Raw genomic sequence first — 12135 nt, 5'->3', positions numbered from 1 at the left:
CCTGACAATTGGCCATGCTGATGGGAACTAGAGTACAACAACATTGGGGGGGTGGTGGTGGTGGTGGGGTTACAGGTTCCCTATCCCTGCAGCAATCAATTATTCTTACCTCAATAGGCTGAGGATCATTCAGATGGGCACTAAGATCCATCAAAAGCTGAGGCATCCAAGTGGGTACATCATAAGGGCTGGACAGAATACATGCACTAAGTCCAAGCACACCAGCATGACGCTTAACCAAGTCTGCAAGAAAACAAGTCAGTTCTTTTATTTTATTTTGGTCCAGAATGTTGATTTCAAATCACACATACATGCTCACAAAAAAGAGGCATGGGTAGTTTCCATTCCATTTGCATTAAAAGCCCAAAATACTTTGCTGAAAGAACTGTGTGATTATGACCTGGATCTTAATGAACACTCTGCAAATAGAAGAGCATCTTTCTGTCCATAGAAGGGCCTCTGATCCAAAAAGAAAAAGGGGGAGGGGCACATTCAGGGCTGCAAGGGATATTTTAACAAAAATGGGCTCCTTCTTCTTCCACTGTGCCAAAATACCTTGTAGGCGCTGGAAGCCAGCAGATTTTAGAAATGAAGCAGTGTGAGGCCTATTATCACACGGTAGGGAGACTGCCAGGGAATACCAGGTGCTGTAGGCTACATATTTGGTAGAAGGCAATGGAAAGACACATCTTGAGTATTCCTACTCTAAGAAAACCCTATGAAATTCATGGGGTTGCCACACATTAACAGGTGGCTTGAAGGTACATACTTTTTCCACTGATGGGATGGAGCTGCCACTGCATGAATGGAACTCTGTGGAAGAAACATGCCTGCTGAAGGAGCATTTATTAGGATCCAGCTTATAATTAATTGAAAATTATTGAGGGGTGGGGTTAGATTCTAACTTTTACCCCCTCAAAAGTTAAAATTAAATTATAACTACAACAGCAAATCACAAAGCCAGAGGACAATGGGATGGGGCAGGGAGTAAAGGATTGCACTCCCAAGTCTTTGTAACATTACAAATGATCTTGACAGAAAGCACCACAAGAAAAGTGCTATTACAGAAGAAATATGAGAGCTTGCAAGCATCAACACAGCTTCAGGTGGCAAGGGGTCAAATGAACAGGGCCTCATTGGGTGATTTCCAAGTGTTGGGTGAGGAACAAGTGAAGAGATATTCCAGAATAAGATCTGCTTAATAATAATAATAATTTTATTTATATACCGCTATTCCAAATTCGATCACAGCGGTGTACAACTAACCATTCAAACCTTAACCATTCAAAATAGCTGTTAAAAAGTGAGAAATTATTAAGGAAAGTTGTAAGGGATATTATCAAGAGACCTTGTTATAAAAGCACTGCTTAAACATATTCTCACAGTCATATCTCAGGGATATAAGTACAATTAGCTCTCTTTATCCACAGATTCTGCATACACAGTTTCAACTATCCACGGCTTGAAAATATCCCCTCAAACCCCTGGGGAAAAAAATTCCAAAAAAGCAAACCTTGAATTTGCAATTTTATATAAGGGACACCATTTTGCTATGATACTGTATTAAGTGAACTTCGGCACCCATGGATTTGTTATCCATCAGGGGTCCTGGAACTAAACCCCAGCAGATACCCAAAGGCCCACTGTAAGTCTTTTACAAACATTAGTTTCCATCGCAGTCTTTTCCTTTACAGAGTGGTTTAAAACTTTTATTCTGTTTGTTTTGCATAACCACTCAGACTAAGCTAATAATCAAATAAGTTTGCTTAAAACCAGACATCATCATCATCATATCATCATCATTATTATTATTATGTTGGAGCCATGTTGGAACTGCAAGATTGTCAAATGGCCTCTTAACCTTTAGTTAGTTATTTATTAAGTTACTGACTTCTTCAGGTCTGTTACTTGCCAAGGGTCTAACTGTCTTGCCTGGTGAGCTATGACTGTTTTAACAGATCACTGGAAAACCTGCTATGGACACAAATTCCCCCAACTCATGTCCAGGTATTCCCTGTGGCTATGTACTTACAAGATCCTGTGTATCAGATAGCATACCCAACCTCTGTGTTTTTAGCCCCATTACTCCTTCCCTATCCGTACTGTGGTTCAGCCTTCCCATCAGCAGCTGCAGAATCTAGGATGCGTTCCTGGCTTCTGCTCTCACCTCTGATTGACAGACTTACTGACTGTCCCAAATGCAACATCCTCAATACTGCTCCAGACTGGATCACACATCAGAAATAGGAGTGCGCCTCAACCATTTAGGAACACTAAATCTTCAAAATTGAAAGGCAGATGGCACTAGCAAGTGTTTTTCGCCACAATTTCTGCTTTCTTGAGTTAGTCTTTCCTTACCTGCTGGAGGGATGGTATCCACTACTGTGCTGAGATCTCGTTTTCTCTTCTTTGGGAGTCTCCTCTTACAAAGCTGCTCGAAGTGAGTCTGCATTGGGTCATCAATTGCCAGGAAGTGGCACTGGAGGAGGCCACTCAGTGTAGTGGCTGCCATCTCTCTGACCTAGCATCAAACCAAGACACCAGTGGATCAAGCATTCTAGTGAGTATGCTTAGCTCACAAGTTAGCACTTATTCCCCAGGATACATTTTCAAAATTACCCTAAAATAATGCATGACCTCAAGTATTTGCTCTCCCAATGATCTTGGTTCCTGTTGAATATAGTTATTAATATGGCATTAATCAGACGAATGTTACCAAGTATGAGAGGATTTAAAGGAAAGCCAATGCCTGGCAAGTTTACTCATTCCACTGCCAAGCCTTCTTTCCTGCAGTCAGTACAGCACTTCATATTTCAGGTGAGCAAAGGTGGAAGTGTGACATGTCCCCGCCCTTCAGGTGCCAGGCAACTATTTAATAAAGGCTTAGCCCAAATTTGAACAACACGCTGTTAACAGGAGAGGGAAATTGCTTCAAGAACCAGTTACAGGACTGCCAAAAGAGAGGAAAGCAGTGGGGCAACAGGCATTAGAATGGTCAGGATTTATAAAGGAGGAAGCTAACATAATAACCATTGTGTTGAAGTGTATTGGAAGGAGGAGAGACTTCTAAAGGGAAAGGACAAACATTTATTCTTATTCCTCTTACTAATCAAAATTGAGGGACACTATTAGAGGAGAGAGTAGAAACAGGAAATCTATTGCTATCTTTCCCCTGTGCTGCCATGCCAGGCACAACAGAACCTATTCTATCAAATGGCAGAAGCTACTCATATACATACACAATACACATACAGTGAAGTGGAAAGAAAGCACTGGAGGGACAAGTGACACCACATTAGGGCTTGCCAGCTCAGAGCAAGGAAAAAGCAAGATTGCAGCCATTGCAAAAGTGAGGCTGCCATGGCAACATGGCCACAAGAGATTACAGAGAGGTGTTTTGTCGATCTGTATTGCTTCCCTGCAAGCGCATACCATTCGACCGATCGTTTTGCAAATTTGTTCTATAAATTAGTCCTGCAAATTTGCATTGCTTTTAAAGGAAGGAACAGCAAATAGGGATTTGTTTGTTTTTTCTATTATTGAATGAATGTTCTAACTAATGGGGCTGAAAGAAGGTTAGCAAAGGCCAGACCTAGGCAGAGTAATGCAGCTGCTTGAAGCAGCAAATGCAGAGGGGCAGGGAATAAATGAGGCCTAGGGGAGTCATGCCACCTGGCCCCCTAAGCTAGCCTGCTGCAGACCTCTACAGCACAGTCCCGCCATCACTGTTAAAGTGAAATTTAACAGCTACTCTGGTTGACATTTGCATAGGGAACAGAAAGATACAGGATCCTGCACTTTCACCTCAGGTGGCAACATGTCTTGGGCTCATCCCTGAATACTAGTCTCAGCAGTATTCCTGCCCATAGAATCACAGAGTTGGGAGAGACCACAAGGGCCATCCAGTTCAACTCCCTGCATGCACGAACTCTCAATCAAATTATCCCGGACAGATGGCCATCCAGCCTCTGTTTAAAGACCTTCAAGGAGGGAGACTCCACCACTCTCTGAGGACGTGTGTTCCACTATCCATGTAATACCACAGCAGAAAGTGAAGAGTAGTCATTTGTAAAAGTACTAAACATAGCTTTTAACACAATCCTGGTGTGGTAACTGCTACACAAAGCAGCATGTTCCAATCTGAATGGAAAACAACGTTTCAGAAACCCTTCCATAACCAACAGTGGTCTTGTTAATTTATTATTTGACTTATCTGCTTGGACATTTCACTCATATAGAAACAATAACAGCCGCAACAGCCATTTCACTCAACCAGAATATAATATGATAGCAGCGGTTTGGATATGATCATGTTATGTCTGATGTTTAAATATATGGTAGATAATGAAAAAATGGATCTAGTGTAGTGGTCTGAGTACTGGATTAGGACTCTGGAGGACCAGGGTTCAAATCCTTGTTTGGTCATGGAAACTCACTGGGTGACATTGGGCAAGTCACATTTTTCAAGGTTCACAGGAAGGCAATGGCAAACCTCATTTGAATCATGCTAAAAATCTGTGACAGATTTGCCTTAGGGTTACTTTAAGTCAGAAATTAATTGAAGGCACACAATAACAATTAAGAAGTGCATTTTGTATATAAAAAATACTTGCTCATAGAAAAAAGAGAAAGCATTATCCTGAAAGGTTAAGCATTTTCAAATCCTACTGATTTTAATGAGGAAGATTTAAGTGCCCACTTAACTAGGTTGTTGGAACCAGCAAATATTGTGGTTGCTACAAATCAGAAACATAATGGGCCACTACTGGGCAAACAGAAATGTAATGGGTAATGTAAAAGAAAGCCTTAACCATAGCTGAAATGGACAATTTAACTGGAATAATGAAATAAAAATAGAAATTATAATGAGCTGTTATAGAAATATGAGTACCTTTTACTTTCTGGCATTGTACAAAGTACTCAACTATGCAAACATTTGTTTGTGATCAGTAATATGATTTCAGTGGTTATCTGACTATTTTTAAAAGCACATGCATTCTAGGTCAAGTCCAAGATACAATTCGATTTGAATTTCATAAACAGTTGTTTAAGTTGACAAGAAATGTAAACATGTTTACCTCAAGCTGTTCATCTTCAAGTAGTTTTATAACCAGCCATCTGATGTCATCTACTGCTTCTTCATTGTTTAGGAAGATAAAAAGATTATAAAATACCATGGTCTGGAGGTAGGTTAGCACTGTGTACCTAGCATGCCAGGAACTACTCTTTGCGGTCTGCAAAAAAAAGACAAAAATAAAGAATAAAAAGCAGTGATTTTGCAGTGATAACTAGTTAAACAAACTAGCTAGATAACTAGTTAAACAAGAAGTTTAAAATCCATGCATATATGGAAAAAAAAAACAAACTCCCTTTAACTGCATTTCAAAGTTTATTTACCAGTAATGGAGATGCGGGAGGATTACTAGGATTTTTTTTGGGAGAGAAGCAAACAGCTCCCTCATTTTGAATCACGATTTTTGTAGCCATAAGGAGCACTTGTAGCACAGATGCCAAGTCCTGAAAATCTCTATCCCCTCCACTTAATCCCTTTCTCCACAAATCCAAATAAGAAATCTTTACAAAGCTTTCAAATGTAGCCCTGGGGTGCCTCCAGGGAAAAGAGAGCTAGGATTTGGAAATGGTCATTAAAAATGCCCCTATTCAGCTAGTTTATTTATATAATAGCCATGTACATGTACATGTGAACTTGCTGTTTGGACTATGCCTCAACCTCTTATATCCTTCCACCCTCCTCAAGTGAAGAGAGATGTTTATTGGACCCTGAGGGGTTAAGAGCCACTGAGGCTAGGATAGGCTACTGCGAGGGGCAGTTGGAAAGAGTTTTAGGTACCTGAGATAGGGATGAGGAAAGTTCTTAATTAAATTTTTGTGATAATATCCTGAGGGAGATACAGTGCTTGGAAACTAGTGGAGTCACATATAACCAGAATGGCTAAAAGATACAGAAGATAGATAAAGGTTCAGTGAGAACTTAGATTGTAAAGAAACATTTATAAGGCTATAAAGAAACACAAAGATAAGCAAAGGAATTTGTTATGCTGTATAACTACTAAAGTATTTATACATCATATCCTTCTTGAATACCATCAATTAAGAAAGATACTGTATTCAGCCTGATTTGAAGATGAAGTCCTTTTCCCCCCCCCCCAACAAACAGTTGTCTGAAGAAGTAAGAGAAACATATTCAAAATGCTAACAACAGAGAGAAAAGTCTTTTAGGTTTGGGGACATATCAGATAGCGGGGGTGTGGTTGTCAATGAGTAATTGGTGCCACGTTTGCGGGGGAGGGAGAGGATTTGACGACCCAGAGAGCTAGAGAGAGTTCTAGTGTAGGTGACACTAGAGGTGAGAACTGTGTTTGAGTATCCCGTCACAAATTAGGCTGGTGAGATCAAAAAGACGCATTGTGCTGCCATCAGAAAAAAGTAGTTGGGTGGCTAAGTCTCACCATCACAAATGGGTGGCAGTGGCACACAATGAAAAAGAGATTTTGGCAGTGTCACATTGTCACCTTCACAGGCATATTATAGCTACTATGCCACTATGGTAACTGCAGCACTTAAAGGGAAGAAGCCAAGGGAAGTGTACATGCCAAAAATACACCTAACCTCCAGCTACTGGAATAACATTAGCTCTTTTTTTTACCCAGTTTGGCACACTAATGGCATGCCAAGGAAAGAATTTGGTCTGTGAGATCATCAGGAGTAGCAATTCCCATTCCCCCAATGCCAGAGACTGTTATACCATATTTGTGCCAAGTGGCAACATTATTTCTTTTCTGGAAACTCTCCAGGGAACAGCAGCAAGTAATTTGTCACCAGCATTGGAACATGGGCTGCCACTCTGAGTAGTACTGCTCTAGCATATGTTAGTCCTAAACTAAGCTTTCAGAGCAGCCAAATCTATTTCGTTTTCCTATTGATCTAATGGCTTTTTCCTTTTTTGCCCATTCTCCATTTTTTAAATATCTAACTCACACAAATTAGGTGAAGGCAGGATAAAAGCACATCTAACCGACAAGGCAGGATTTTAAAAAACTGAGGTGTAGGCAGAGGAGTAAATGGACAATAACTCTGAGTCTTGGATAGTCCTGCACATGAGCTGGCATGTGAAGGTTAAACTCAACAACAACAACAACAACAACAGGATTTATTTATATGCCGCCCAATCACTGGAAATCCAGGTGGCTTACAACAGAGGGAATGTTTATAATTATAAAGTGGATTGCTCCTATGACCCATTCAGAGAGGAGTTGGCACACTGCATCCTGGTCAACTGAGCATGAACAGAATTTAGGTCGGATCTCCTTCAACGAAAGCTCACACCTCTTTTGGGAGTCCTGACTTCATTAAACCGCTATGAAACAACAGAAGGTAGGTCCTTATCTACAAAAATCCAGTTTCTAAACTCCACTGTGATTTAAAAATGGAATATGAATCACAAACTGCTAAGCTTAATGCTTACTCTAGACACTGAGGACAGAATCAGGTTTAAATTCAGCTCCAGTGGTATTCCAACTACAGCTTTTTTACTTTCACCAATAGAAGGAATTTTTGGCATTATAGTTAAAAGTAATTTTTCAAGCACTTATCTTCCCATATTCAAGGTATACATACCCCACCTATCATAGAAACAGATATGTTTTCAATGTCAATACAAAATTTGGTATGCCAACATGGAATGTTTGTGTATGTATACAATTTAAAAAACATCACATACTTGTTTTAGCACCTGAAGTACCGAAGGCACTTGTTGGGGATACAGCAATCCCTGAGACATTAATGATAAGCACATTTTAGCATCTCTCTTCAATTCATCATAGCTATTATCATTTTCTACAGGTGCAATCTGTGGAAACAGTTCAGGAAAGGTTAGGAAAAGTTGGTTTGTTGAGGACAACATAGCCTTCATTTTATAAAACAAATACAATTCTGAGCACTCTGGACAATGTCACAGACATATCAATTTCTTTATCTAAGCAGAATCACCCATGTAATATTTAAAAATTCAAAGTGCTGTGCTGGGTTGCATTCAAAAATACACTGCAGAAAAGAGATTTGAAATAATTATTGGCACTCTGTTATTGCTGGACTACATTATTTGCTTCTCTCTTTATGGTACCTACCCCAATATCTCTGGGTAAGAGAATCAGTAATCTGTTCTCAGAGGTAACTGAATGAACAGCTACCGCCTTGTACAGATTGAATCTCCCTTATCAGGAATTCTAAAATCCAAAATCCTCAAAAGATCAAAACTTTCTTCATGGGTGGCTGAGATACTGGTACTTTTGTTTTCTGATGGTTCAATATACATAAACTTACCACCAGGCTATTTGTATAAGGGGTATAAGGAACATAAATGAATTTTGTATCTAAACTTGGGTCTCATCTCCAGGATACCTCATTATATGCCTAAATGCAAATACAGCTATTCCGAAATCCAAAATCTAAAACACTTCTGGTCCCAAGCATTTTGGATAAGAGATGCTAAGCTTGTGTCCCTAGCTATCACCTTACACCCATAACTGTGCCTGTTCTTAATTTTCACTTCTCCTTACAGCAGTTGTTTTCCCTTTCTATGCTCTTTTGGTATTCTTTCCCCTGTTTATTCTCCTCCTCCAATCAATCCCACTCAGTTAGAGAGGACCTAATGGCAGTGACACCACTTTGTAATGTCAGTAGCCAATCAGATTTGGCTATGTAACAGTACCACAAAGCAATTCAGAGTGAGACCTGGAACCATTTCACAATTTGCATAGATGGAGAGCTACAATGCAAACACATCACACCAGAACTTCCCCCCTCCCCAAATCACAAAAATGGAGGAGAAGCATTTATTAAGAAATTAAATGTTTATGAAGCTTTCCCCACTATTTTCATATCTGCTAAACTTTTCTTCTATTTGGAGAGGTGAGGGTGGTGAGGTCTGTTGGCAAGGAAGGCTGCAAATACACAGGCCTCTTCATCACAATTACAGCTCTGCCAGCTCCATGCGGTAATAGGCACTGTGTCATACAAAGTGAATGACACTTTCAGATGAAAGTGAGTAATACCACAAAAGCTTGGCCTACTTTCAAATGTAGGTTCACCCACAATGACAGCCAATTCTTCCCATGTGACTCAACTCAAGCACACAACAAACTAGCAGAAGAAGATCTGCAATCCATGTGCTTATGTCCTTCAAACAAGGACCATTCTTGGCAGAGACAAGGACTTAATAAATGGCTAAAATATTGCTCATTTGGGAACAAGCATATTTGTCAAGCATTGCTGGTGTAATGTTTACAGAAGCCCAGTCTGCAAAGTAAATACAATAATCTGACCAATAAACCACATACAGTACCTTGAAAAATAATGGTAAAAGCTGAAGCTGTTCTGTAACAGCTGTGGAGAAGGCTCTCCCTGCGCTTGCCATCAACCACTTCAAAACTATTGGGGTTAAAAGAATGACAAACATAACAAGTCAGCACATGGTAAAAAATAACAGCAGGAAAAAGTAGAATTAAAATGTCTTCTAATTAGCAGTCAACTTATATCTCCAGTTCTCAGCTAAGTAGAGCTAACACTGAATTAGGTTCTTGCTAGTTTAGCACAGACACTTACTGGTTTTCAAGAGTTTAATGCCCTGAGTTCGCTCATCTTCATCTCCAATTCCATTCTCTTCCATAACATGATTCTGGATTTCTTCATCCACTTCCATAAGGGGTTTGAGTTTTTCAAGTATTCGGGAAGTGAATTCATGCACATGGGGAGATTTTGTTGGAGCAGTATTTGGTAAGGAAACATCTATCATGAAGATGTATGTCAAAACACTATGTAAAATAAAAGTAAATATACTGCATATTAATGTACATTTTAAAATGGATAGTTCACAGACAATCAAAATAAGACCCCCCTCCTCTCTCCAGTCAGTGGAATTCAGTGAAGAGGGGGGAAATCTGACAATTTTCACCATTTAATAGATGAGGAACACTTTCAGAAGAATCATGCAGTGTAATCAATCAGATTTTTACACTGTCACGGCAATGAAATGAGGTAAAATATAACAGCATATATAAAATTTAAAATGGAATTAAATACTACTACTACTAATAATAATAATCATAATAATAATATTTATTTTTAGCCTGCCTCTCCTTGCGGACTGAGGCAGGTTACAGTAAAAGATAATAAAATACATAATACAATAAATCATAAAATTTCATAATCCCCCAACCCACCACCAACATAAAATATAACACTTAATTACAAATTCAAAAAAACAATCAAATTACAAATTCAAGTTAAAAACAGTTAAAAGATAGGCAGATAGAAAAATAGCTATGGGCAGATGAGACTATCTTTATTTTGAGAGGTCAGTTAGTCAGGGAATAAATATTTATTAAATATTCTAATAAATATTAGAAGAAAAAGCAAAAGCAAAACTACATATAAATTGGTAAAAATATTAATGAAGCTGGGGAAAAAATCTAGCAACCATTTTTGTTACTGTTTTGTTACAATTAGCCTGTAAAAAAACCCAAATACCACTCAAATGTCCTTGGGCCACAGGATTAGAAATGCTCTACTTCAGAATGAAGGGTGGTTGTATGTTTCCAACACTACCCCACGATAAAAAAAAAGAAAAGAAAAGAAAAAAAGAACACTCTCAGGACATATGGAAGTACAACTGACTCTCCGCATCCATGGATTCTTTATCCATGGATTCAACCATCCATGGTTTGAAAGTATTAAGAAAAAAATAAACCTTGATTTTGCCATTTTATATACCATTTTATTATGCCATTTTATTTAATGGGACTTAAGTATCAATGGATTTTAGTATTCACAGGGAGTCCAGGAACCAAACTCCAGAGGATACCCAAAGGCCCATTGTAATGTCTCCTTGAAAAAATACTGGCCAAATTTGAGGTATTTTCTACATTCGAAAAGTTTTGTGAAGCAATACTTATCATCCAACCTTCCCATAGCTGACTTTCTGAAAAAATTCAGTCCCAGGACAGCCACACCACATAATTTTGCTGGCTATGTAGATAAATTCTGGTGTAGTAGTTTGAGTGCTGGACAAGGACTCTAGAAGATCAGATTTAAATTGTTGCTCAGCCACAGAAACCCACTGGGTGATCTTGGGCAAGTAACATTCTCTCGTCCTAAAAGGAAGGCAGTGTGAAACTCCATCTGAACAAATCTTGTCAAGAAAACCCTAGGATATGTTTGCCCTAAATCATAGTCAACTTGAAGATGCATAAAAAGAACAAAGATGAGATCTACGAGCAAAATTCACATCCCCCCCACCCCCCCCAGAATGGTTAGGAATAGTTTTTTGTGGATTTTTCGGGCCAAGTGGCCATGTTCTAGCAGAGTTTCTTCCTGACGTTTCACCAGCATCTGTGGCTGGCATCTTCAGAGAATGGCTAGGAATATCTAAAGAAAGTCACCAGTTCCATCTCTGTTCGGTTAAAAATGTCTTGCATACCTGGGTTGAAGAAAATTTCTCTTGTTCCCACAGGAAAATAGCCCAGGCCAGAATGATATACAGTTAAATATGTATGATATATACCAACTTCATAAAGTCTCCTCAAAGGCTAAAAGATTCTCATTTGTTCTCTGCAATCAGTCACACAGGCGGGTTATAGACCGCCCATTTGGGGCGGTCTGCACCCGCCCCTTTCCCCGGGGTATCGGGGCCCCAGGGGGGTGGGGCGGCGGCCGCTGAGGCCCCGCTCCGCCGCTTTTCAGGCTGCGGGGAAGCAGCAAAACGCCGCTTCCCCGCAGCCTGAAAAGGGGTGTCCCTGGGGCTTCAAGCCCCAAGGACACCCCGCAGCGGCGGGGAGAAGAGAAAGGGGCCGCTTGGCCCCTTTCTCTTTTAGTCCACTGGGTGCAGCCGTCTGAAGGCTGCACCCAACGGACTAAACCAGGAAGGAGCTCCGAAACGGAGCTCCTTCCTGCTCTGTGTTCAGGGCGCACTAAGCGCCCTGGCGCGGAGCAAGGACATCACGTCCGCGCCGCCCCATCTAGAGGCGGCGCGGCCGTGACGTCCTCACGGCGGCGGCCGTATGGAAGGGCCGCCGCCGTTTAGTGTGTGACGAGCACGCACTAGGGTTAGGGCGGTGC

General features: G+C 40.3%; 1 protein-coding gene across 1 annotated transcript in view; it reads right to left on the bottom strand.

The window, feature by feature from the left end:
• The window catches only part of PSME4 (proteasome activator subunit 4), a 128408-nt gene that overhangs the window by 3343 nt on the left and 112930 nt on the right, over positions 1-12135 (bottom strand). Inside the window, 6 exon segments of the mRNA XM_042440031.1 lie at positions 110-243; positions 2359-2521; positions 5079-5234; positions 7742-7870; positions 9365-9450; positions 9625-9833. Coding sequence (XP_042295965.1) covers positions 110-243; positions 2359-2521; positions 5079-5234; positions 7742-7870; positions 9365-9450; positions 9625-9833 — 877 coding nt within the window.

Source organism: Sceloporus undulatus, chromosome 1, assembly GCF_019175285.1.
Source record: "Sceloporus undulatus isolate JIND9_A2432 ecotype Alabama chromosome 1, SceUnd_v1.1, whole genome shotgun sequence".
NCBI classification, from domain to species: Eukaryota; Metazoa; Chordata; class Lepidosauria; order Squamata; family Phrynosomatidae; genus Sceloporus; species Sceloporus undulatus.
The sequence above is the reverse complement of the archived record's forward strand: the minus strand, read 5'-3'. Positions and strand labels throughout refer to the sequence as shown.